This window comes from Ochotona curzoniae, unplaced genomic scaffold (assembly GCF_017591425.1).
Source record: "Ochotona curzoniae isolate NIBS_2020 unplaced genomic scaffold, NIBS_Ocur_1.0 contig_1, whole genome shotgun sequence".
In the NCBI taxonomy this organism is placed as follows: domain Eukaryota; kingdom Metazoa; phylum Chordata; class Mammalia; order Lagomorpha; family Ochotonidae; genus Ochotona; species Ochotona curzoniae.
Window position 1 is genome coordinate 40,110,202 of NW_024464918.1, and position 27,582 is coordinate 40,137,783.

The window sequence follows — 27,582 nt, forward strand, 5'->3', positions numbered from 1 at the left end:
GTCCCGGCTACTCGCGTTCTGATCCAGCTTGCTGCTAATGTGCCTGCGAGATGTCGGCCAAGTGCTTAGGAGCTGGGTGATGCCGTTGGAGTTCCTGGCTCCTGGCCTCTCTCTCTGTCTGGTGTTCTGCCTTTCAAATCAACTATATATATATAAATAAATATAAATTATGTATATTTATATATAAAAATAATATAAACAAAACTATATATTTATATATAAATTTCAAATATATATTTAAAATATTAAATATATAAATATTTAAATATAGGTTCCATATATATATTTAAAATTTATTTATTTATATTGGAAAGGCAGATATACAAAGAAGAGGAGAGCCAGAGAGGAAGATCTTCTGTCTAATGATTCACTCTCCAAGTGGCCGCAACAGCAGGAGCTGAGCCGATCCAAAGCCAGGAGCCAGGAGCTTCTTCCTGGTCTCTCACATGGGTACAGGGTCCCAAGGCTTTGGACCGTCCTCAACTGATTTCCCAGGCCACAGGCAGAGAGCTGGATGGGAAGCGGAGCAACCAGGGCTTGAACCGGCGTCCTAACTTATATGTTTTTTTTTTTTTAACTTATATGTTTTTAAATGCAACATCTGCTTTATTTTTCAGCTTTTACCAACTGACCTCAGCATACATTATTTTTATTCCTTTTGAAAATTGTGTTAAAGGTTCAGTGCAACTATCCCAACAGGAAAATGAGCCTCTCCCCAGGACCTGACGCAGGAGTGAGAGAGCAAATTCTGGCACCTGCTCTCTGGCACCTGCAAGCCACAGGTGCAGCCTGCTGCCTCAGCCCGGCTACAGGAATTACCCGGAAGGTGGGGATGGAGAGCTAGTCTCAGTGAGAAGACAAGGCTGGGCATGCGTGTGGGAGGTCATTGAGGACTTTCCAGGGTGGCCTTCCAGGTGGTGGCTTCCTTGTTCTTGTGGCTGTCCCTCCCTGGACTCCCCCTGGCCTCTGGGCTGTAGCTGCTGATGTCATAATGTGACCGCTTTTCCAGGAGCAGTGGGTGGGATGCCCTGATCTTGTTCTGAATTTGGAGAATTCTGCCCACAACCCTGGGATGGTGCTGACTTGGCCATGGTACTTGCCTCTGCGCCTGGTTGCTGTCTGACTCCATGTGTCTCCTACCCCAGACCCCCACCTCTCAGCTTGCAATTTTCTTTCTTTCTTTTTCTATTTTATTTATTTTTATTGGAAAGGTAGATTACACAGAGAAGAAGAGATAGAAAGATAAAAAGATCTTGTGTCCCCTGGTTCACTCCCCAAGCAGCCACAAAGGCTGGAGCTATGCTGATCCAAAACCAGGAGCCAGGAGTTTCTTCCTGGTCTCTCACATGGGTGCAGGGTCCCAAGGCCTTGGGCCACCCTCTACTGCTTTCCCAGGCCACATGCAGGGAGCTAAATGGGAAATGGAGTAGCCAGGACAAAAACCAGCACCCATATGGGATCCCAGGAAGTACAAGGCAAGGATTTAGCCACTGAGCTATTGCGCTAGGCCCAGCTGTGTTTTCTTAACCACTCTCAACCTGACTGCCTCGCCCTCATTGGCCACCTTCACACTTCCAAACCTCAGGAATCTCCTTGGTCGGTACCATGCGGCATTCCCGAGGAGGGTGGTGCTGTTGCTTGGAGAGAACTTCCTGTTCCAGCCCCAAGTTCCTTGAGCATCCAAGTCCATCCTTGGTCCCTTGGCCGGCATCCTACGTGCTCACTGCTGAGATGGGACCTGGGGGATTAAATTTCATGTATTTCTTAGATACAGATAGTAAGATATCTCATACACTACTCAGAATGTCATGGAACACGGAACTTATGAATGACTTAGTTTGGGACTTTTCCATTGAGCAGTTGTGGACTGAAATTCTCTGTGAAGAAGTGAACCTTAATAAAATTCACCTGGGAATACGGGGACTTCTGTAACAAAGGCGGCTGAGTCCCTGGCAGTCTTTTATAATATTGAGGAAAGTTGAGATTGAAATATATTTTCATCTACTCGAAAGGCAGCATGTGTGGATTCTTTGCAAACTTTGCGGCATTTTCTGGAAGGGACTAGATTCGGCTATCTTTGGGTAAGTGGATATGGAGGGATTGTTGCCGTTGCTGCTTTGTTCTATGCCTTGTGCATTGGTGTGTGTTGGCCTTTGTTTTTCTCTTAATTTCCTACTGTTTATTATTTTTATAAATAGATTGATTTATTTAGAATCTGAAAGGCAGAGTTAACAGAGAGAAACTTTTATCTGCTGGTACACTTTCCAAATGGCCACAATGGCCAGAGCTGAGCTGGTTTGAAGCCAGAAGTTTCTTCCGGATATTCCATAAGCATTTGGGCCATCCTCCACTGCTTTTCCAGGTCGTTAGCAGGGAGCTGCAGCTGAAATGGTGTTGCTGGGACTTGAACCAGTGACCACATGGGATGCGGGTACCCCACAGGGTGGAGGATTAGCCTACTATGCTATAATGGTGCTCCGTACTGTTTACTTTTTCTCCTAAAGTTCTAGGCTCACAGTTGGGTGTCCCTTCTCTTGCCTCTTCTAACGTTGACACAAAAATGACACTTTGCCAAACTCACAGAAAGGTGGAATTTTAAAAAATTATTGATTTTGGGCCCGGCGTGGTGGCGCAAGTGGTCTCTGGCGCAAGTGCAGAGCCCCAAGGCTTTGGGCTGTCCTCTGCTGCCTTCCCAGGCCACAAGCAGGGAGCTGGATGGGAAGCAGGGCCGCTGGGGTTAGAACTGGTGACCATATGGGATCCCGGTGCACGCAAGGTGAGGACTTTAACCACTATGTTATCACTCCAGGCCCTGTGGCTCTCTTTCTTAAGGTGGGCTTGGGAGTCTAGAAAGTTCTCCATGGAGGGGTAGGCTTACTTTTGTGTGGAGAAGCCCCTTTCTGCCAACAGGAAAACTGAGGCCGACTGGCGGAAGTGGTGTGGCCCGGAGCCTGACCTTGGCCTCCTAGTCCTGCACCCTGCGCTGCACAGTTCTGCTTCAAGCAGCAGCCCCTGCTGTCCCTGGATTGCTCAAATCCCTTCCAGAGGAGGCAGAAACACAGCTGTGCGTGTAGGGAGGACCCCCTGCCGCCCACTGCCCACCGCTCTCCTGGCCTGGGGAAGAGGGATGAACTCTTGACCTCCCCACCTCCCCCTCCCCACCGCAGGACCGCAGCAGGAAGTGGTGTGACAAACACTGCCTTCTAAGGACTGCAAGAGATGCCGATGGAATTCTTTAGCCCCAGAGACTAAAACTACGTCAGAGAATGGCCGGTATACTTGGCAACACTCCCCAGGATCCAGGGCTGTTGGGCTAATTTGGGAATCTGCCAACCCCGGTAACAGGGGCGTGGGTATCCTTGCGGGATATGGGGGTCCTCAGAGGCTGCAGGTGCGGTTGCATGACCCACAGACAGCTCCTGGCCACCTGCAGGCCTTGCTGTGGGGTTAGGAGAACTTCCGTAGCTAGGAGTCAGTGGTGACTGCAGCCGGTGGAGGGCAGCACGGCATGGGCGGCCAGAAACTCTAGCTCTCTCTTGGCTCTGGGAGCTTGCAGAGAGGCCCATTGCAGAGCCTGGACCCTACAGGCTTGTGTGCACGGGACAGGCTGTGCGAAACCGCACGAACACATCACCCGCTCACTGTAACGCTCGGTCTTTCTTGTTTTGTTGTTAGATCCTCTCTCCGCCATGGGGGGGGGGAGGAGAGTGAGAGAGAGAGAGAGAATGAGAGATGCTGTCCTCCTGGGATCAGATATGAGTCCAAGGATGCTGCCTCACAGCAATCTCCCTGAGAATGAAGTTGTCTCCGAGGAAATAGCATGGCCAGGAATAGCCTCCCAAGGCTGACACCACCTGCACCCCTGGATCCAGCCCTGCCTGCCGCTTCCCTTTGCCTGAACCCGGGATGTCCCTTCATGTTTTCTCCATCTTCTGTTCCTCCTGCACTGTCTCAGAGAAGAGGTGAGATAGAAAGATCTTCCATCCGCTGATTCACTCCTCAAACAGCTGCAACGGCTGGAGCTGAACCAATCTGAAGCCAGGAGCCAGGAGCTCCTTCTGGGTCTCCCACACGGATATAGGGTCCCAGGGTTTTGGGGCGTTCTCTGCTGTTTTCCCAGGCTGCAAGCAGGGAGCTGGATGGGAAGCGAAGCAACCAGGATATGAACTGGCATCCATATGGGATCCCTGTGCATGCAAGGCGAGGACTATTATAATAATCTATTATTTATAAATATAATAAATTAATTTTAATTTATTAAAATATTATTTATTTGAAAGGCAGAGATACAGACAAAGGGAGAGGCAGATACTTCTGTAGCTGGGAGTCAATGGTGACGGCAGCAGGTGGAGGGCCAAGAGCTTCTCTCGATCTCCCTCGTGGGTGCAGGGGCCCAGGCCGTCTTCTGTTGCTTTCTCAGATGCATTAGCAGGAAGCTGGATCCGAAGCAGAGCCGTCAGAGCTCGAACCTGTGCTCCTGCATGGGATGCTGGCATTGCAGGCGGCGACATAACTCGCCTTGCCATGGCTCCAGCTCTGATCTGCTTTGAGGTAGATCACTGCTACTTACAAGCCTAACAATTCTCTTTGCTCCCAAGTAGCTGGTTCAAAAACTCACCTCCTTTAAGTTGCCTTCCATTAATGCCCACTTTCTCTGATTCGCCACCTTAGATGTTTGTATAGAATTCCCGTCATTTGTGTGTATCATTTTGTGCTCAGTTGTATACTGCCAAGTCATAATATTGATTTCTCCCTGAGGTACCAGAGATATTTATCAAGTTCTGGTTACGTGGGATGGTGCTGGGAGTGTGGGATGGAGCAGAAACAAGTCACTGAGAAGGAGTGATGGAAGATTTGCGTTGGGCCAGGGAACACAGCCTCTGCACTGGGAAGCTCCACCTAGGCTAAGATAGTCTGGGCTGGGATCATGGGTGAGCAGAGCTCTGACCTGGGTACTGTGAGAGTCCCAGGGGGAGGCCAAGAGGAAGGTGGCCCAGAACTGCCTCCAGTAGCTCCCGGCTCTCGAAGCTGCATCCGAGGCAGAGTCTGGCCTCCGATCTGGGAACAGCGAGGGAGCATGACTGTTGTTACAGGTGCTTTCCATGGAAACAACACGTTGTTGAGGACTTGAGTGTCCTCAGCTTTTGGCATCCAAGCCAGGGGGCAGGGGAGGGTGCCCTGCAAACCAGCACCCATGGATGCTGATGGATGGTTGGTTCTCCAGCAGAAACACACAGATTCTAGAATGTTCATCATAGCATCTGGCAAAAATAGCACAAACCCAGAAGTCACACACAGATCTGTTCTCAGCCGAAAGGTTCAGTCACAGGATACAATGTTACAGGACAATGTAAGCGAACAGACTGCAACTGTTACGGCTTGAACAGATTTGCCTTCCCAAACCCAGGCAGACGTTTAAACATCAAAGTCTGGTGTTAATGCATAACGAATTCATGTTAATGGCTGAGGGATGAAGGGTGGAGCTGATCTGGTCCTGGAGGCCTGGGTACGGGGAGCGTGGACTTTTGGGAGGCCTTTAGATCCCTGGAGGCTTGTCCTGGGCAGGTGGCTCTGGCCAGAGAGTTGGTTCTGTAAGTGCTGTGTTCTCTGTTTCTCTGCTTTCCAGCCACTGTGGCAGCTTCCCTTGGTCTGCTTGGATCTGCTGCCCAGTGCCCTCATCAGATGCCAGAAGTGGGCTGTGGACCTCCCAACTGCAAGCTGAAATAAACCTTGTTTCCTCCTAACCACTCCTTTCATCCGTTGCAGTTAATGCAAAGCCAGGGCGTGCATTTGGTGCAGTAATTAAGATGCCCATTGTGAGGGGAGGGGGGCGGCATGATAGCTCAACTGGCCAATTCACCACCTCCAAGAGCTGGGATCCCATATGGTTACCGGTTCCTGCTCCAGTTGCTCTACTTCCCATCCAGCTCCCTGCTTGTGTCCTGGGAAAGCAGCAGAGGATGGCTTGAAGCCTTGGGATCCTGTGCCCACGTAAGAGACCTGAAAGAAGCTCTTGGTTCCTGGCTATGGGTTGGCTCAGCTCTAGCTGTTGCAGCCATTTAGGAGTGAACCAGTGAATGCGAGATTTTTCTGTCTCCCCTTCTCTGTGTAAATCAGCTTTTCCAATAAACATAAATAAATCTTAAAGAATTGATGCCTTTTGGAGTCCCCACATCCTGTATCAGAGAGCTAGGGTTCAAATTCCACCTCTGCTTCTGGCTCCAGCTTTTTTTTATTAATGCACACCCAAGGAGGCAGCAGGGATGACCAAAGTGATGGGGTCCCTGCTGTACATCTTGGAGACCGTGATGGAGTTCCAGGCTTCTGATACTGGTCTGATCCAGCAGCCATGGTATTGTGGGCAGTTGGAAAGAACCAGCAGGTAGGAGAGCTCACTTTTACAGAGAGAAGAAACACATCTGTATATATATATGGAAAGAGAGAGACAGAGAATCTTCCACCTGCTGGTTCACTCCCTAAATGGCCACAATGGTCATGGCTGGGCCAATCCAAACCCAGGTGCTTTTTCTAGTTTTCCACATTGATGCACATAGTTTCCACATAGTTGGGTCATCTTCCACTGCCTTCCCAGGTCATGAGCAGGGAGCTGCAGCAGAAGTGGAAGATTTAGGACTCAAACCAGCACTTCATAGGATGCTGATCTGGCTTTCAAATCAATGAAAAATACAAAATGGAAAAAGTAGCATAGAGCTAATACATCAACTATATGCAATCACATGAATCAACTCTATGAAGATAGGTTCAGGACAGAGAAGCCCATAGAACGTAAATTTTGTGAATTATGTGAAGAACAGAAGCAGGTGCTGCAGTCTGTGTCGCTGGAAGTGAGGCTGCTGGGACTGGTGCATGGGATGACACCTTGGGGGGAGTTTGTCTCCTATTTTCTGATCTGACCTGACCTCTCTGTTGGGCCATCTGGGCTCTGGCCTTTGGCCAGCGACCATGCACCCATCGCTTGAGCTATGATAGGGTGCCTGGGTCAGGAAGCCAGTTCCAATTTCTCCCTGAGCTGCTTCGTTCTGAGAACCACACCGTGTGTGCAGTGCCTCCCCTGAGGGGTGGGCTGCGGGAAGAGGAAGTGACTGTCTCAAAATCGCTTTGCAGGGACCTTGTCGTTTTGTGTAAAAATCCCAGGTGGAGCAGCCAGAGCTCCTCAGATGCTATTAGAGGGAGCACAGACTGATGTCTCTTCCTGGACTTGGAGGAATTGGAAGAGGAAAACTTGGAATTCCATATGCTGGGGCTCACGGCCTTCCCTCAACAAAAAGCCCTTTGAGGACTGAAATAACTGCAGCTCCCAGCAGGGCCACCCGTTACTAGTTCCAGTGGCACTGGCTCTTTGTCTGGAAACTGCTGTGCTGGTGCTGGCAGCAGGAGCTCCTCCCTGCAAACCCTGTGCCCTTTCAATACTGCAAAAGGCTCATGTCCCAAGGAAGCGGGGCCTCCAGCCCACTCTGCCTCCCTGTTGTTTATCTTGTCTCTCCAGGAGTCATTGCAGCTTGGGAGTTATTGACAAGCTTTGCAGTGGTCCTGCCAAGAATCCAAAAGTGGTAAGTAGTTTTCCAGACCCCTGGAAGGAGGAAAACCTGAATTTGGTCAAGTGCATATCCTCCAGAACCACCTAGGGGATTTCATGTAAACTGGAGAATCTGTTCCATTAGCTATAGAGTACACCTTACTGTGTTGGGAGGAACTGTTAGACATGTTTTTTTTTTTTTTTCCCCATCTCTGATCTACATGTAGAGAGGGCTAAGAGAGACTTCTGAGTATGGGGCCACCTGCAAAGGTGGTTGTGGAGTCCCTTGATTCTGGGGTGAGAGGCTATCTTGAATGGTGACTTCTGCTAGACAAGCCACTGTCTTTGTCTTGGGTTTACTCCCCCATTTTGGTGGCGTTTCCTCCAGTGTGGTCCCCACCTGCTGTCCGAGCTGCAGGGAGAGGTCTGGAGAGGCACTGCTGCTCTCCTCAGATGTCTTCTACTCTCTGTACTTCTGCAGCACTGGCTTTTGCCTTTTGGTTGCACATGGGAGTTCTGCTTTGCTTACATTTTGATTTTTTAAAAATTTATTTATTTTTATTGGAAAGACAGATCAGACTTGTGGAGAGGAGAGACAGAAGATTTTCCATCCACTGGTTCACTCCCAAATGGCTCCAGTGGCTGGAGTTGAGCTGATCCAAAGCCAGGAGCCAGAAGCTTCTTCTAGGGTGCAGGGTTGAAGGCTTTGGACTATCCTCCATTGCTTTCCCAGGCCACAAGCAGGGAGCTGTAAAGGAGGCTGAGACATGGTGCATATGGGATCCTGGCACTTGCAAGGTGAAATTTAGTCACTGAGCCGATGTGCCAGGCCTTGCATTTTGATATTAATCAAAGTTTTTTCCACTGCACTTAACGCCCTTAAACACAAGTTGGAATGGCAAAGACTCCCTTGTTCCATGGCTGATTGTGGTTCTCCTGAATCGAGATTTTTTTTTCTCTCCCTCTTACTTTGTAGGTAGAAGTGACCGCAGGGCTTGGTTCTGACCAGAAGCGTTACGTAGTAAATTTGAAGGAAACATCTTAAAAAGACAGCTTATGGGCACCCAGCCTAATCTTTGTCTCTTACAGTCTACTGGCTGGGATGTGGGTTTGACAGGTGGAGCTGGAGCAGCCCTATTGGTGCATGAGGGCTGCACTGAGAAAGATGCCTGAGCCTTGGAGAACTCTGTGGGGCAGCCCTGAATTTCCTCCCTCTAGACTTTTACCTGAGATGGAAACACATTTCTGCTTTAATTAGGCCTTTTGTTTTGTGTTTCTACTTTTTTCTTTTGCCAGAACTAATTCTAACGCACCCCAAGTGCAAGCAGCTGTGTGCTTTCCTGCACCTCTCCACTGCTGAATTCTTCTTCCAGAGGCAAGCCCCTGCTCTTATCTGTTTCTGTTGATAATTCCTTCCGTGGTTCTGAATAACAGAGTTCCGCTGCTATTTCTGCTTCATTTGTTTAGTTCAGGTAAGAAATTATATATTGACCTCTTCCTATTAAGAATGAGGAGGTGGCTCAATTTGCTCACCCTTACTTTGCTGCACCGCACAAACACTGCCCACTCGCCCACCTTGCCAGTATACATTTCCGGGTGGAATCTCGCCTAGTGCATTGGTCCATTGTTCGCCCTTGTGTAAAGTACTGTTCCTATCCGAGCCAGGTCCGTGCCACCAGCTGTCCTTGGAGCACACTTCCTTTTTCGGGGCAGCACTTTCCTTTTCATGGAATTAATAACGAATTCTTTTTGACTTTACGTTTTCCTTCCAGCACTTTGTGAAGGAATAAAACATACGTAGTGAAACGCAGACATTGGATGCAGTCAGCTTAATAACTTTACCATATGAACGACTTGGCCCATGGCCCCTGAGGTCGGGGCACAAGACATTTCAGGTGGACGTGAGCCTGACCTCTCTGTGACAGAGCTCCCCAAATTTCAACTGGCCCCGGGACCCGAGAAGACAGCCTTCATTTCCCTGGTTTAACGAGACTCAGGCTCTTTCTTTGCAGATACACCTACCTACTCTGAGAAGGCGTTTGGCCCTGACCGGGACCCTGTGCGCTTTGTTCTGTCCTCATCGTCCTCTCTTCTTTTTCTTTTCCTTTTTCCTGTACTTTCCTTCCAGAAACACATTTTTCTTCATTTAAACTGAGTCATTTTCCTCCTCCTCTTCTTGACATTCCCAGGAGCTGAAAGCATCACTGTCCCAGAACCGCAGTTCCTCCAAGCCAGATCTTTCCCAAATGGCTTAGGAACCTTGCCGCACAGTGCGGAGGGCGCCGGCCCTGAGTCTCTCTCCTCCCTGGTCTTGGGCGGTCCCTGCTTGCCCTTTGCTGCCCTTGGGTGGGTTTCCTGCCTGGAGGTGTCCACAGCTAGCACAGCAGGAAGTGCCCTAGGTGCCCCATGGTGGGTCTCTCGCCCACCCTACAGGTGACCGAGGGTGTCCACATGCCCCCCACCAACTTCCCTCACAGTGAACCCTTAAAGTCGGCGTGAGGTCAAGCCCCAGCATGTGGACCTCTGCCCCGCCCCTTGGAGATTTTGTACCTGTTGAGTGATGTAAGGGACTGAGCAGAAAGGGTGGCAGGCCAGCTCAGTCTGCGCCCTTGGCTTTAAAGCTGCCGCCTTTCACAAGGGGGCAACAAACATCATCTACTTGGAACCTGATGGTGTCCTCAAAGCATTTCCTGTGTAGGAGGTTTATTCAAAATGTTCGTGAAAAGTATGGAATGGCAAGTAGTATTTATTTTGGAGCAAGAAAAATTTTTGAAGGGCCTAATGTGGTAGCTTAGCAGCTTAAGTCCTTGCTTTGCACGCTCTGGGATCCCAAATGGGCACCGATTCATGTCCTGGCAGCCCCATTTCCCATCCAGCTCCTGTTTGTTGAGGATGGCCCAAAGCCTTGGGACTCTGTACCCACGTGGGAGACCCGGAGGAAGCTTCTGACTCCTCTTTGGATCGGTTCAGTTCCGGCCATTGGGGCTGCTTGGGGAGTGAGTCAGAGGATAGCAGATCTTCCCTCTCTGTCTCTCCTCCTCTCTGTATATCTGATTTTCCAATAAAAATAAATAAATCTTTAATAAAAAAGATGGAAGATCTCTCCCTCCACATTAAAAAAAAGCCTTTTTTTGAAATTCCAGGTATAGATTTTTTTCATCATAAATTTTTTTCACAAGTTTTTGAGATCTCTGTGTGCAGGGATTTCAAAAGCTTTTGCACAGTAATAAAACTTTACACAGAAGTCTTTACGTTTCTTTTCCCATGAACTTTTGGAGGTATTCTCAGCTCTGACTCTCACCACTGTAGGGATGCAGGGTAAGCTGGCAGTTGACTTACTAGGAGATAGGCTCAAGCAGAATACCTGACTTGAGAGGTCCCAGGATCCTGTGGGATTGATTTTAAAAAAATATTTACTTATATTAGAAAGGCAGATTCACAGAGCGAAGGAGAGACAAAGAGAAAGATCTTTCATCTGCTGGTGCGCTCCCCAAATGGCCACAATGGCCAGAGCTGAGCTGATCCAAAGCCAGGAGCCAGGAGCTTCTTCTGGGTCTCCCACGCAGGTGCAGGGCCCCAAGGTTTCGGACCATCTTATATTGCTTCTCCAGGTCTCAAGCAGGGAGCTGGATGGGAAGTGGAGCAGCCGGGACATGAACCAGTGCACATATGGGATGCAAGTGCTTAAAGGTACAGGATTAGTCTGTTGGGCCACTGCACCTGCCCCTCCGTGGGACTAGTTTTTCCAGCTGTTATTTGTCTGCCTTTTTCCCTGAAGCCGTCTACCCGTTGTGATGCAGTGTGTGGTCAGCTGGGGAGCCCCTCCTGTCTCCTCCCTCTCTAGCACCTCAGGGCTTACCGTGTTGACACCCTCTTGTGGTTTGGGTGACACAAAGATGTGTCTTACGTGGGCACAAGATTGAAAAGTTGCTCCTTCCTATTTGGGGTTAAACCGACTATGAATTAAAAATGTTTGGGAAAAAAAATCTGCATCTCCAGTGAACGTGTGTAGACTTTTGCCCTTTTCATCTCCACGGCCCTGACATTGTGTCAGGTGTCAGAAGTACCGTAGGGAGGCAAATACAGGAGACTAAGTGCAAGCTCCATGCTTCTGATATAAGGATTTGAGCCAATTTGTGGATTTTGATATCTGTGTGGATATCCAGGGGGTAGTTGTAAGTGCTTGGAAGTTACGGTGAATTTATTATCCTATTTCTTACCTCAGCACCCTTTTAGGCAAGAGATTTCATTCATTCCATTGTGGAATAGCAGGGATCCTTGTAACCGTGTAGGAAAAAATGCTGCCATCTCTGCCCTCCCAGAGTTGATTCAGATCCTGTGAGCAGAGTTGCAGAATATTCCGTGAAAGCACAGGGAGCCAGTCACGTTGGAAGAAGACCACCCCGAGATAGCCATGTTCTGATAGGTACTGGGGGGCATAAGGTGCTATGTAGTGGTGGGATGGGCTGTGAGAGGAGAGAGGGAGAGACAGGAGAGAGAGGAGGGAGAGAGAGGGGCTCCAAAGTGCCATCCACAGGAAGCCATCTGGGAAGTGAATCCAGACAACACTATGGAAAGAGTCCAGCTGAGCCCTTCCAACTTTTGGGCCCATAAAATTAGGAGCACAAGAGTTAGTTGTTTCCCGGATTCTGTGTTCAGGGCAGTTTGATTGTAGACAATCGACTACTGGGAAAGGATCCTAGGGACTGATGGCTCTTCTAGGACAAAGTCTTCCATGGAGCCCGCAGGCCTCACAGGCCTCATTCCCAACTCAGAGTGCACAAGGCCGCCCCTTCCCCACCAGCACTTCCCCTTCAGAACCACACTGCATCCTGGAAACCAGCTGATAGAGAACACGGAACTGGCTGAGTAACAATGGTCCTGCCCCAGGATTCCCTGCAGGTGGAGCGAGCCAGGCGTGCTTTGCTTCCCCCAGGGCTTACCTTGCCCAAATGGCCTTGCGGCTCACCCGGTGGCTGCCGACCCTCAGGTGTGGCCAGGTTTAGGCTCATGGTGAAAGCGTCCACTTCACGCACACGCGTAAGCTGGCTGGGTGACTTGTATTCCTGTTCCTTTGAAGAAACATTTTCTTTCTTTCTTCTTCTCCCCGCCCCCCCTTTTCCCTTTTTGGGGGGTAATTAAAAAAACTGAACTGCTTATGCCAGCAGCATTGTGTGACCCTTAGCCTAAGGCTTATTTCTATTGCTCATTTCTTCCCTGCCCACAAAAAAGAACATAAAATCTGACCTCCGGGCAAGGCCCCTGCCTTCCTCAGCAGGGGGCTTTCCTATTTTGTTGTTGTTGACGACTCTGGGACAAATTCAGTTTCTGTTGCTGATTTTTGGATCTCGCTGGTTGACTTGCAACTTCACTAAAACATCAGCCTGTTTGGAAGTGCCGCCTGCCTTCCTGCTGCTGCCTACACATTTTCAACGGTTGGATTGGAGCAATCCTGGCAGGGCAGGGTGTGCGTGGATGCAGCTGTGTCTGAATTCCCTCCAGGTGTTTCAGATCCAGGGTGAGAAGGCAACTGGGGTGAGCAGAGGGAGCCTGCAGGCTCCAGCACCTGCCACTGGCTAGGTGTGTTAGGATGGCTTTGAGTCTCAGTCTTATCATCTGTAAAATGGGGCCCTGAAACAAGACCTGTACAGCAGCAGGCAAAGCAGGGAGCCGCTTCCTGGATCCTCACGGGTCTGAAAGTCATGAGGAGGAGGAGGATGACCGTGGTGATGAGCTTGGGTACACTTGGCTTTCCCGATGACGGGGAAGGCGCTGGAACTTGACACAGTTCTGCTCTCTCCCCTCTGGGCCAGAACTGGGTTCTTTGCAGAGAGGAGAGGTGATGACTTTATTTCCCTTCTGCTCCAAAGGGGGACTCATGGGCTGCTCGGTGCTGTCAGCACACACATGGAATTATCCTCTCCCTAAACTGATTATGAAATGGGACTGTGTTGATTGGCCCAAATGAAAACAAGCAACAACAACGAAGATGGAGACTACAGATCTGAAGTGTGTGGGCTCAGCAGTCCCTCATCTGGCCTTGAGCTCAGATCCCCTACTCAATAAGCTATACGATTTGGTGTATGCCTACATCTCGATTTGTTTGCCTATAAAATGGGGACAATGCCTGTGATCAACTGATGGAATACCCACCCCGAGGCTGGTGAAACAAGACAGCCCAGGTCTGTTGTGTGGTGACAAAGGGCTGGTGAAGGGGCTGTGACCTCCTGGCCTTGTGCCAGCCTAGGGGCTGCACAGTTGGTGCAGGTTCAGCCTGAAAGACATGATGGCCAGGCCACAGGGGGAGATGCCCCAGTGGGGGCACATGCTAGAGGCAGGTGATTCTCTTTCTTGGGCCATTCAGACTTGGACACTTGGACAAAGTGCCTGGTAGCGGCAAAGGCCAGGGGTGGTTCTTTTGCTTCTCTTCACACCCCCCCCCCCCCTTGCCCTGCAGCCAGAAGCAAACAGCCCATACAGGGCAGGAGTTCCCACGGATATGAAACGCCCTCTCTTGGCCAAAGACGACACTGCGTCACTGCAAGCCATTTACTTAACACCTCCGTTAGTGCTGGAAGAAAAAAACCACCATGGCCTGGTACAACTCCTGTTTCCCAAAGTCACAAACAGACAGAGCTAGCCGGCCAAGCCCACGTGGGGCAGGCTCTGGGGACCAGACGGGGCTGCCCTTCCTAAGGAAACGGCCACTGGAGGCATTGTTGTCCCTGACGGGTCAGCAACGCTCCTGACCAGGTTCTAGCTAAAATGTTTTTCCTTTGTCTGCTGCGTGTGAAGAATCTGCCTGCTTGCCTGCATGAGTGTTTTCTGTTGGTTTAGTCTCGGATGTCAGCAGTCCCTCTCTCCTGGCCCCTGTGGTCGGAGAAGCACGGGGCTATTTATTGATACAAAGGGGGAGGTGTTCAGATCATCCTGTTAAGATGCAAAGCTCAAGATAAACATCAGAGCTTTATCTGGAGACACACACCCTTCCTCAAAGGAAGGCCCAGGCGTAAATGTGTGCGGAGGACTCAGCCAAGCAGGGGAACTATTTTTAATGAATACCTTTGCTTACATGTCAGATGGTGGTAAGTACCCCATCCACACTCACAGGCATCCTCTCTCTCCTCAGGGGTGAGCAGGGGAACCTGGGCAAAGAACACTCTTGGAAGCCAGCTTAAAAGAAAAAAGGGGGGATAGTAGACGGGGGACCCCTCCCACACACAGTGTGAACACAACAGAATACATCAGCCAGCGGGTTCAATGTACAGAGTAGGCCATTTTATGCTTTTGGGGAGGGAGCGTTGAGATCATGAATACAAATGACACAGTTATAACAGAAGCAACAGGTGAGGACATCTTTAGGCAGACACGGATGACACGGGCCACAGAGGAAAATACACAGCGATGCCTTTCACGCATCTCGGCCAGGAGCTGGGACAGCCACGCACGAGGTCACTGTCTTAGAGTCATGGAAGAGTTGTGGCGTGCCAGGATAACCCACCCAGCATGAGATAGCCACAGTTGACATGCTGTCCCCGTGGCAGAGGCTGGCTTGCTGGTCTTCTGGCCGGTGAGAGCAGAGCTGGAACTCATAAGCCCACTCTCTTGCAAGCCACAGATCTTTCTGGCTACTTCCTCGGGCACACCGACGGCTCACCCGCATCCGAGGGTGTGTGTATTTCCGGCACGGGATTGGGCTTTGGGTCCATAAGTGCTGGTTGTGTTTCTGGGTGAAATGACTCTGGAACGAATTGCGGGAGAGTAGCTAAAAGGCGGCATCTTCGTCTCCGGTCTTGCTAAGTGGATAGATAACGGTGGACGCATTCTTCTTGGCCGGTCGCTAGAATAAGGATTAGCAAACCGTGGCCTCAGAGCCAAATCCAGCTGGGTGCCTGTTCAATAAAATTGGACTGGCCCGGGGCCAAGGCTTTCGGGTTTCCGTGTCTGGGGCTGCTTTTGTGCTCGAGCAGCAGTGGCAGAAATGGCACGGCCCGTTAACCTGAAAGGACTGCATTCACCATCTGGCTCCTTATGGGGGAAGTTTACAGACTACTTGTTCCCCGTGAACCTGGCCTGCCTCTCTCCCTCCTGACAATATGGACTCCTATTTCTACACCGGCAGCAAGAAAAGATAAGCTTTCATTTGACAGCTCTGGAGGGGCAAAGGCTGAGCTCCGGGATGTTTTATTTTAAAAACTGCAAGAACAACGACAAAAAACAAAAACCCACAAACAAAACAAAACGAACTGCAAGAACCCCACAGAGCTGAGCCTTCTATGAGAATCCTCTTCCCCTCATTGCATTTTTTTTTTTTTTTTTTTTTAGTCTTGGCCTGTCTTTCTCTCCCATGTGGACTCCTCATTGCTAAATTTCAAAGACACCAGGAGCTGGAAAAATCCTGTCCCTTGGAGATTTTTTGACAGGCTCCTCCATTCATGCAAAAGGTCAGCAGGCTTTGCTGGAAGTTACCGACGAGTCTTTCTCATTTTCTCTTCTCCTTGGGAAAAGCCAGGCTTCCAATTTGGCCTCTCGGAACAGCTGCTGCAGTATTCTTGAAGGATCTTGGCTGAGGGCTGTGGGGGTGGGGCCAGAAAGCAAAATCCCAAGGGAGTATCGGTCCCATGGGCGCCTCCGGACGCGCGTCCTGGGGGTGAGGGCAGCGACAGGTACGGCCACGCTCATGTTGCATCCCTTAAAGGATGGCCTGTTGAATCTGCTCCCCCTTTGGGCTGGTTTTGAAAGATCGAGTGGCTGTGTTTGAAAGCCATTTATTGAGACGACCGTGTGGGCGTCACCGGATAAATTAAAAAAAAAAAAAAAAAGGTGAAGTCGGGATGCGAAGCAGTGGTTAAAATATAAACACACAGGGGCCATTCTCTCGACAGTGCGTCCTCCTCCTCCTCCTCTCGCAGACAGAACAATGGCTCAGAAATGACCCAACCCCCCCCCCCCCCCCCGAAACCCTCCCTGGCAGCTCCCTGTGAGGAACTGACTTTTTGTTTGGCACCAGTCAACGCCCTTGGCTCCTGCCTCCTCCCTGCCCCCCCCCTCCCCACATCGCCAGGGACATCCTGCTGCGCTCCTGCCCTGCATGAGGGCAGCACCTGGCGTACCCCCCCACCCAGCCCCTTGCCCAGTCCCACCTCACCTGCCCCACCACGGAGTGCTCTGCGGAAGGAAAGAAGACAGAAGGGCGGGAGGATGGGGTATGAGGGAGGGTACTTGCACCCCCTTGAGTGTGCACAGTGTCCGGGGTCCCCGTATCACTGCCACTTCTTTGCCTCATCTGTTCATCCCATCAGCGTACACCAGCACGAAGTCCTCAATCCCTCACAAAAGTTCTGCATGTGGCATCCCCCTTTCTTGAATGGTAAATGTTCTGGAATGTCCATAGAGAAGATAACGGACGGCATGGAGGAAAAAAAAAAGAGAGAGAGAAAGAAAAAGAAAAAAAGAAAAAGCTCATGGCTCGCCACTATGCCACATTTCACCTCCGGATGTCGGAATACTCAGACTGTTCGTCTTCCCACTCACTGCTTCCAGAAGGTTCCTGGGCCCCAGGGCTGCTGCCTCGGCTCTGGGCGTGGGTGTTTGTGTGGTTCCTGCTCCCTCGCTCGCCCTTGGCTCCCCTGCTGGTCTCCTTACTGCTGCTGGGCTCCACAAGGTGGGGCCCGGCTTCCCTGGAGTGTGCCCGAGGGAGCTTGGTCCTGTCCGCTTGGGGCAGGTGCTGGGGTGGTGCCGTGGGGGGCCTCTGGATGGCAGAGGTGCAGAAGCTCAGAATGGAGCACAGGCTCCCCCAGTTCTGCTCACACTGAGCCTGGACGCTGTGGGTGACCGCTTCCTTCACCTCCTCCCCGCAGGTCAGCAGCAGGTTCACCAGGTCCACGTAGGGCCTAGAGTGAGAGGCAAGAGATGCAGTGAGAATGGGGCAAGACCTGAACAGGTTACACTCCACATCTTTGTCTGCTTCTGGCCGAAGCTCACGATGACGCAGGGGTTTCTGGAAGCCACAGGCTGTACCTGCCTCTGCCATTGAGAGGGGACAGGGCGCAGATGGACCACAGGGCCAGGCAGAAGCCTCTCCTTCTGGATTGGCCCTTTCCATGTCGCTTTATTCCCTGGGTCAGCAGATGTGACCATCTAACCACCTTGATTTTTTGGGTCTATTCATTTTGGGGTGATATGACTGATGGATAGGGGCCCACTTGTGGAACAGGAATAACATTTTTTGAAACAGAGATTTTGGGGACAGAGTCAGAGGGCTCAGGCTACTCAGGCTTGTCTTGGGAAAATGACTGACATTCATCGCAGGGTGCGGATGCCGTGAGAGTGGAAGGTGGGGAGCGTGCATTTTGTGTGCACCTGGCATGTGGCGGCCCAGGCACTGCCTCCTATAGTCCTTTAGCCTCCCCCAGCGAGGTGTGGGATGTGTCAGGTGTGTACAACCTGCACTCTTAAGCAGCCCTCAGCTACCAGAGGGTCTGGATTGAGGACAATCTCTCTGGAATGTGAGATCCTTGGTGATAACAGGGCCACTGTTGTCCTCACTGAATCCGGTCCACTCAGGCTGTTGGGCCACAGTCTGGGTCAGCTTCTGTTTGTGGGCTGCTAGGTAGGTGTCATCAGGTCTCTGTTGCATCCCAAGTCCCCTTGCTTCCTGGATGGACGCACGAAGGTGACTTCTAAGAACTTCTTGGTTTGGGTAGACAGGAGGAATACACTGGCTGACGGAGAACAAGCTGCTGTCTGAGGCCCACCGGCTGCCTCTGGAGTCTGTCTGATGGGCTGACTGCTGACTCTTGCCCAAGGTAGACCCTGGTGCTGCTGGCCAAGTTGCTCATCTCCCAGGCACAAGGCCATCCCAGGGAAATGTTCCGACGCCTGTCGCTTTCTTTCATTTTTTTGGAAGTTAGCAACTGCTGCAGGGAGCTCCAATTCAGTGCTGAGACAGCAGCAGGACGTGGGGGCCTCCCTGTAGTTGCCAGCCTGGGACAAGCAGATCCACGGGAGAGGTGGAGGTGCAATCTTGCTGATGTTCTCAAGGCTCCTTGTAAGTGTCAGGGAGACTCTTTCGGGGTCCTTGTCCAGGGTGTGCTGTCTGCCAGCTTAGCTCCTGAATCCTCCAAGGTGCATGCAAATGCAAGAAGGGCTGGACTAGCTCATGCTGCCCTCTGCCCTCAGCTGTCTCCTAAGCAGCAGGCTGTGAACTGGGCGGGGGTGGAGGAGGCAGTGTGTGTGCGCGCTGAGCCACGCTAATCTAAACCGTGCTTGGAGCTGGCACGGTGCCTTCTCGGGCTGCAGGCTCAGCCTGCTCAGCTGGGTGTCAGCAGTAAAGCTAAAGGATTTGGAAAAAAAAAAAAAAAAAAAACCCTTGGAGGGGGACGTGCCTGGAGGCTTCAAACCAGGGGCGACTGCCAGCACCCGGACAAGGCAGTTCGGAGGCCAGGGCAGGCTGGCGGCAGCTAAGGGGGAGGCGGGCGATCAGGCAGGAAGGGAGGGGTGCAGGGAGCCCTGGCAGGGGTGAGGAGAATATGGGAGAGGGGGAAGTCGGGGAGCTTGGAGGAGCTGCTTTAACTGAACAAGCATGCTTTCGGGGTGGGTAGAGCTGGGTTGAGAAATGGGACTGTTGTGGCTTGTGGGGTGACTAGACTTGCCCCCTGCCTAGAGTGCACAGCAAATTCACTTCTCCCTTTCTTTGCGAGCAACACCACAGATCGTCAAAAGGCCCTTTTGCTAGTTGAAGACAACAGAGCCCTTCCTTCCACTGAGATGGGTGGGAGAGTATACCACCAGAAAGCTTGGGCAATTCAGCCTGAGGAGCAAGTTGCCATCCTGTGTGGTGGTGGTGACATCAGAAGGTAACAGGTCAAGTCATACTGCTGGGGAGCTGGAGTTATCCAAAATGCCCCTGCAGCCAGAGGACCACATGCAGCATTCTTTTTTTTTTTTTTAAAGATTTATTTTTATTATTTTGTTCATTGGAAAGGCAGATGTACAGAGAGGAGAAACAGAGAGGAAGATCTTCCGTCCGATGATTCACTCCCCAAGTGAGCGCAACGGGCCCATTCTATGCCGATCCGAAGCCAGGAGCCTCTTCCAGGTCTCCCACGCGGGTGCAGGGTCCCAAAGCTTTGGGCCGTCCTCGACTGCTTTCCCAGGCCACAGGCAGGGAGCTGGAAGGGAAGCGGAGCTGCCGGGATTAGAACCGGCGCCCATATGGGATCCCAGTCGTGCAAGGCGAGGACCTTTAACCACTTGCGCCACCGCGCCGGGCCCAACACATGCAGCATTCTTAAAAGGGATCTGACATGGCACTTCTGGAGCAGGCAGGGCTGGGGAGCCTTTGCAAGTTCCAGGAAGAAGACCCTACAATGCCTTAGTGCTGGGCCTGGTGCGATGGCTCATTGGCTAAATCCTCACCTTGCACATGTTGGGATCTTATATGGGCATCTATTCATTTCCCAGATGCTCCACTTCCCATTCGGTTCCCTACCTGTGGTCTGGAAAGCAATAGAGGATGGCCCAAAGCCTTGGGATTTTGTACATGTGTGTGGGAGACCTAGAAGAAGCTCCTGGCTCCTGGCTTTGGATTGACTCAGCTCTGGCCATTGCAGTCACTTGGGGAGTGAACCAGCAGATGAAAGATTTTTCTCCTTGTCTCTATTTCTCTCTGTGAATCTGCTTTTCCAATGAAAATAGATAAATCTTAAACAAAAAACAAAAACAAACAAAAAACCCACAGTGCTTTGCCATCTTAAATGCTGGAGGGGGCTGCAACTTGTCAACACTTTCAGTTTTTCCAAAGATTTCCACTCTCCAACAAAACGACAAAAGAGCCCTTGGGCTCCAGGGGTGTGTTTCAGACATGCTACGTGATAAGCCAGTGCCCTGTCACTCCTGTAGGAGGCCAGTGCCCTGTCTGTGAAGGGCTCACTATGGGTAGAGGATACAGGAGCTTGTGGGCATTGCTCAGCCGTGGGCTCTTTGAAGGAGACACACTTGTCCGGGTTCTCCGTCTGACAGCACAGGGACCCAGGGACCTTGGGTAGGTCAGGCTGGGGCAAGAAAGGCCAGCAGCAGAGGAGTTGCTCCCAACTTTGGTCATATGTAAAGAGTACTTTGGAAAAAAAAAAAAAGCTCATGAGGAAGTGGAATGAATGAAAAGATAATATCACACATATTTGGAATCCATGTGTAGCCTTAATGAACTGAAAAGTAAGAATTGTAACATCTCAGTGGCAATAGTTACTTCCATCTCCTGGTGTCCCTGGGAAAGTGAATGAGGTGACTCCTGTAAGAGCCCTGGCCAAGCACCCGGCATAGGAAAACCAGCTGCTGCTACTATGGTTGTTGTCGATACTGTGTTGTCATTGTTCCTTAGCTGGTGTTTGTAAACGTGCAAATATTGCATACAGCGTTGGCACCATTCAAGAAAAAGACAATCTTGTTTTGCTCCCATTATCCAACCAGGGTAGTGGGGCTTCTGTAAGTTACCTGGCTTTTCTACCCAGTGTAAAGTGACAACCACTGGTGGTGTTGGGGTCAGGAGTGGCTAGCTTAGGTGCCAGAGTTAATACAATTGCATACATGTGGCCCGATGAGGCCTGGTGGAAGGACCCACGGTGCCTGCCTCGGTGCCAGCTACTTAGATTGGATAGCCTAGCTGCTGGCTCGCTTTCTGATCTGCAGCTCTAAAAAAGGGGCCGCTGTTGCCTCCCCAGGTCTGGTTGATGGGTTGACCACTTGGCCACTTTTTGGGTCCCGTGGTTGAGATACTTGAAAGAAGTGAGCTGTCTTGCGTCTGTCAATGAACTTAAAGTTCCCGAGTGGGTGTATTTAAGCACATCAGGGACAGTCTCGGATGCTTGTTCCGTGTTTTCAAGGGCATTCATGTGCTAGGATGGCTTGCACTGTCTGAGGGAAGGGAAGAGGGTGTGGGGGTGCGCAGAAAAGCTTTCGCTCTCCACTTCCGGCTGTTAAGAGTGCTGGGCTCAGAAGCTTGCTAGCCCCTATCCCAGCTGCGCGTCTCCCTCACTGTGTCTTGACCCCAAAGAGTCTCATTTTTCTCATCTGTATAGTGGAGGGGCTAAAGGAATTCAGCTCACAAGGATGTGGTAAGGACCAAGTGAACAGCTCTATAAAGCACTTAGCATGCTGCCCGGTACTCACGCAGTGCTTAACAAGTGTCCTTGGCTCCTGGTTGTCAGGACACAGCCATGGCTGTTCCACCCATGGGGAGAACCACTGTCAATCCTGGCTAAGGATCAGTGGTGAGTACTCATGAATGAACATATTTCATGCTTACTAAAGACCAAAATGATAATAATAATAATCTCCTTGCTTCTGCTTGTGACTTGCAAAGCGATGACTGTAACCTTTCACTTTTCCTGAACGCCAGCAGCAAAGGGGATGCCTTAGGGCTGTTGTAGCTTTCTGTGGCCCACGGCAGCCACCTCCAATTTGCACCAGAGAAGAGCGTGCAGAAGCAAAGCCTCACACTGAACACAGCCCAACGCCACTGCTCTGTCTCTGCAGGAGCGGGGCCGGACTTACTCATGCAGCAGTAGGTCCTTGAAGTGGATCATCTCCACGATGACCCGGATGTTCTCCTGGGCGGCTGAGCACAGGTCATGTTTGAGGTAACATTCCCGCTGTAGCTGGATCACCATCTCCTTAATGGCAGGGCACTTGCGGCTTATGCAGCCGAACCTGTGACGCAGCGCGTGAGCCTTGCACTTCAGGGCGTCTTTGATGAATGACTTGCCCTGGCAGCACAGGACAGAGAGAGAACAGAAGTGGCTTAGGTACAGATGTGCACACATTCACCCTTTTTGGAGGCGTCCGCAGTGCCGCTTCTTAGTCTGATGTTCTCCCAGGTGACAGCTCCTACTGTACCAAGAAGTTAATACAACCCTTCCAGCAGTGGGCCAGAAAGGATGCTACTCCTGCAAGCCAACACATTGCTGCCCACCTCCCCGCCCCTCAAATGCATGTCCATCTCTCCTCAAACTGGGGTTCCAGTGGCCCCATGGCCATCTGTCTTTGGGGTGGCCACCCCAAAGCATGGCGATTTCTTGGGAACTCGAAGCCCACAGCTCCATTACGGCCGCAAGGTGACTATCTGTCCAAATCTCACACTAGGTCCCTTTTTTTCCATCTCCTAGTGGCACCATGATCGAGAGCTATACCTGTGTCTCCTTCTGCCCCAAACCCATCCTTAGGGTTCAAGGAGGAGCACTCTTGTCCCTTTTGGAAAACCATTCTACTCCTTTAAACTGCTGGGATCTCTGGCTCTAAAAGGCTAGCCTGGCAACCTGCCTGGCAGCATCTGGAGTCTGAACTGCCCAGCGACAGGCCCTCCCCCAATGCTTGCTGCCTCTGAGCTGTGAAGGCAGCCAGGCATACATCTGGCTTCCAGTTCTCCTTATCCTAGAAAGGAGGCAGCTGTTGGGGGTGTGCAAATGAGCTTGGACCATCAGCTTCATTATCAACCTCCTGGGGCCCAGAGGCAATTGTGGGATACCTTCAGGAACCCTAGGACCCTCCATGACCAGCCAGTGTCCCTGAGGTCACCCCTCTGTTTTTAGACCAGCCTGGAAGTCATTGAGTTTGGAAAGTAAACCGGTTTAGGTTGGAGGTGGGAAGGCAGCCAGCACGTTTATTTTGGTTCTCCCTTTAGAAGCAACTGCCATGCCTGTAGAGAAGTGTCTGATGGCCGAGGAACCACGCATTCTCCATTGCTGTCTGCATGGCCCCCTCCTCTTGCAGCTTCCCTGTGTGGGAGCCAAACGGGATACAGGGCAGGGTGTGCCAACGTAAGTTGTGTGCTGGGAATACACATGAAAGGGCTGCCTGTGACTGCAGAACCAGAAGAGAGGAAGACTTGGGCAGGCAGATGAAGGCTGCAACCACGTGCTTGGATGTTGTTCCCCCATATCCCTTGGAGTTGCCTTGTGAGGCACTGCCTTCCTCCGGATTTCCCATTACGTTTCCTAACTCCAGCTAATCCAGAGGGAATGCTTTATTAGGGCGCCTCCAGGAATTCCTGCCCTAGTTTCTGTTCTCCTACCCCCGCCTCTTGACATTTCACATCCTCTGTAGTTTAGGCCATGGGTCCTGCTACATCCCTTCATAGTGCCTACAGCATGCTCTGACAGGTCAGGCTTTGTCTGGGCTGGAGTGGAGGGTGACTGGTGATGGGCACAGACGACACTTAATTGGCTATCCCTGCCTCCCCTCGAACACTGAAGTGGCAGAGAAAATGTATGAGTTATGAGAGCAGGTGCTTTTCAACAGGGTATAGAGGCCAGGAAGAGAATGCAGAAAGTGTATCTGGTGCCAACTGCCACCTAAGCACGGATCTGATTTCTCCTCGCTGGATCCCTGGATGACTTGTTCCATAACTCAGGAGTGGGAATCTGTTCCCGTAGGCTTGCAGTATGCAGGCAGTCAGGCTTACACACACACACCGAATTCCATGCAAGGAGCATCCTTTCTTACGATTTTGCTATCTGAGCCATTTTGCCTGTGTAGACACTGTGTGGGAGTGTAGAAAGATGGAATCTAATAGCAGCTCCAGCGATCAGAACTTAGGTGCAGCCGGGAGATCCTGGCACCCTGACATATGCCCACCAGCGTGTCCCATACTAGTGCCAAAACAATCCTGGCAGACAGCTCAGGAAATGTGTCCAATATCAATCACGCCACACAAAACCCCAAACATTCTTCATATTCTCTAGAGTTTTTACCTGGGCATCAAATTTTCCAGCGTTGTGCAGAAAAGTCATGCAAATCCCATGTAAGCCTCGGATCTCACAGGAGTTGTTCTCGAAACATTCAAACACGCCACAGCCCACCTCACCAGCGTTGACCAAACAGTGCTGGATCTCTGCTACAAGAGAAATTACACGTAAATGAATACAGAACTTGGAGCCATGCTGGGAAATGCAGACAGGTCAATTGGAATAACAGTTAGCAACCGCTGAAGGAAAAGTTAATGGAAAAAAAAAGTCATCAAGTCTCCCTGCCTGTAAATGCTGGCATCCTGGATGGGTGCTGCTTTGAGTTCCAACTGCTGTGTTTCTGGACCTGCTCAACCAGAGGATGGCTCAAGTCCTTGAGTCCCTGTACCCATGAGAGACCTGGAAGAAGCTCCTGGCTTCAGATCATCTCTGGTCATTGCGACCATCTGGGGAGTGAGCCCATGGATGGAAGATCTCTCTATTTCTCCTCTCTGTAACCCTGCCTTTAAATTAAAAAAAAAAAAAAAACAAAAAACAAAAAACACATAAACCTAAAGTAATGACTACTTTAGGACCACAAAAGCCACAATGTCATCACTGAACCAACTTTTGAAAAATACCTGTATTTGTAAAAATTTGCTCAAGGTTTACAACCATCACAACCAATATATATGCTTTCTTTTTAAAAACTCTTTCCCATTTTTATTCAACTATTTGTGGACCCAGCTTCAGAACAGACCCCACCCCCAGGTCAAAAGTCAGAGGTGAAGACCGCAGACTCCAGTATCAGTGAAACCCTTTAACTGCACGGATCCCTAGAAGCTGCTGCTGTGAAGTCACAAGCCGTTTGCCTCCAGATCCCTTCAATGTGAGCGTGCAAAAAAGCAGTTTCAATTCAGCTTTATGATTCAACAGCTAAAAATCAAAACAAAATTCCTATTCAGCGGCAGCGCCTCCAAACCATCGCATTAAAAATACCAGGCTAGGGAAGCTGCGGTTTGCCAAGCAGGCTCAGCGATCCAGGCACAGCGAGGAGCAGCCCTCCCCGGCGAGCTATCTCCTTAATCCCTTGGGGGGTCCCCGCGGCCCGGGAGCTCGCGCCCTCTTCGACGGCGGCGGGACAAGTAGCTGGTTGAGTCCTTCTGGCGGGGCAGACTGCGAGGAAAGAACTGTCAGGCTGCCGAGTGCGGAGCCCCCTTGTCCCCTCTTCTCTTTCCAAATTCTCTTGAGTTAAACCAACCACCAAATTACATCAGAAAAGTATATATATATTTGGCAGAAGGGCGGGGTCGGAGCGGAAAATCCGCATTCGGTTGAAATTTAGTGAGAGAACAAGGAGCGTGTATTTCGCCGGCGGTCACCCACGACCGAGACTCGCGCTCAGTTCTGAGGGAAAGCTCCGAGAGCGGCGAGGGGAGGCGGGGGCACGGCTGTTGGGGCGGGGCGTGGGCCTGGGGTGTTGCCGGGCTCGGCCTGTGGAGGTGCCGGGCTCCTGTGGAGGTACCGAGTGACCCCACGCCTGGCCCTGGCGCGCGGGCTGGATGCCCTGGGCCGCGCTGCGCTCACTTGGGGGCGTCCCTAACAGGCACTCCTGCGGTGAGCGCACGCACGCCGGCGCCACCGCGTGCGCGCGGCCCCCAGAAATGCAGCAGTGGGGGGCGGGTACAGAGCGGTAGGACCTGAGGCAGACTTCCTCTCTCTCCTCAGAGCCGGGAAAACGGCCAGCTCCTGTGCTCTGCACGCCCGGCTCCGCTCTGCAGCTTGACCGTGAGCCGAGAGCCGGCGGGGCCCCCGGCGGCGCACGACTGGGCTTCTGTCACCAGGTCTCCGCTCGCCGACCTGTCTGGGAGCCGGGGACCGCGGCAGCACCGCAGAGGTAACGCTTTGGCGCCACTCCGCCTCCCCTTCGGCAAGCAGTGTTCTTCACCAACCCCCCTCCCACCAGGGGCAAAGTTGGCCGTGGCAAAGTTCTGGGCTGTGGTGCATCTTTTGGGGGGAGGTGAGGGGAGCGGGGCAGCGGTCCTGCTGGGACTGGCCAGGAGAAGTTTTCCGCGTGCCCGGCGCTGCCCAGCTCCGGGGACTCTTTTTAGGCTTAACCTCCCGCCAGACTGGATGAAGTGTCCTTTGCCCCCCGGCTACGGACCAGGAGTAGGGAAGGGGGTGGAGGGGAATAGTACTGGCAACGTCAGGCGCTGCTTCATTTCCTCTCGCCCGGGGAGTACACCAACAAGTCCTGCCCCAGCCATTTCATCACCCGGTTAGCACGTGCGGATTCCGGGCGCTCGGAGCCCGGCGCGGATCTCGCCTCGCGCTTTCCTTTGCACAGACCGCGCCACCGCGAGAGTTTGCGCGGCCCGAGGTGGGCGCCGGGGGGCTCGGCGCAAACCGCCCCGGGCGTGCCGGCGTCCCCCCTCCGCCCGGGCGCACGCGTTTACCTGTGTTCTGCAGGGATAGGCGGCCTTTCTGCTGGGAGCCCCTGTCTTGGGGACCCTCGGGCGGGTTGGTGGCGTCGGTCCCCCGTGCCGGTTCTAAGGTGGCCAACACCAAAGCCAGCGTCACGAACTGGCCGAGCCTCTCGGCACACATGTTTCTTGGTGCAAACCTCCCGCCAGGAGACCTGGATTCTTTGTGCGCCCCTCCTCCTCCACCTCTTCCTCCTCCGCCGCTTCCCCTCCTCCTCCTCCTCCCACTCTTCCTCTTCGCTCGCCTTTCCCTCCTCCGGGCGGCCGCGGCTCGGGTGGAGGTTACCCAGCGCCCTCCCGTAGCTCTCCGGAGAGCATGTGACCAGGCCGTTAGCAGCGCGGCGAGTGCCCGGCAACGGCGAGAACGGTGCCTGAAATATCCCTGGAAGCTCTGGTGTCACTTGAATGAAGGAGTCGAGCAGGTGTTGTCCCGGCGGCTGGACCAATCCGAGACCCCGGCCCGTTTGACAACACAGCCGGGAGGCGGGGCCTGCGTGCAACTACTCCAGGAGGAAGCCGAGCGCCGCTGGGAGCGCCCCAAAGTTGCCGACCTGGCGGCGGCCGGACATTTGCGTGCGCGTGTGAACGCGCGTGTGTGTATGTGTACGTGTGTAGAGAGCGAGACCGGAGGTGCGTGTGCAGAGGCGCCAGAGCAATGGCCGAACGCACTTAGAAAGAGCGAATCCCGGTTCGCGTCGCGGGTACAGGGGACCGCTTGGGCTGGGACAAAGCTTCCCAGTGCCCTCCTGGCTGGCTCGCCTCACAATATCCTCAGGCTGGGACGTTTTCCTGGTTGCTCAGTTTGGAAACGAGTGCAAGTGGCTGCCCAGAGTCTTGATAG

The 27,582-nt window shown here is 52.0% G+C and overlaps 1 protein-coding gene across 1 annotated transcript; it reads right to left on the bottom strand.

The window, feature by feature from the left end:
- Positions 1-17,020: 17,020 nt before the first annotated feature.
- Positions 17,021-27,115, bottom strand: STC2 (stanniocalcin 2). The gene is made up of 4 exons (XM_040976825.1): positions 26,715-27,115; positions 24,286-24,428; positions 22,091-22,302; positions 17,021-17,430 (listed from the first exon to the last, which is right to left on the bottom strand). The coding sequence occupies exons 1-4, from the start codon at positions 26,863-26,865 to the stop codon at positions 17,025-17,027; spliced, it is 912 nt and encodes a 303-aa protein (XP_040832759.1). The 5' UTR covers positions 26,866-27,115; the 3' UTR covers positions 17,021-17,024.
- Between the last annotated feature and the right edge of the window lie 467 nt (positions 27,116-27,582).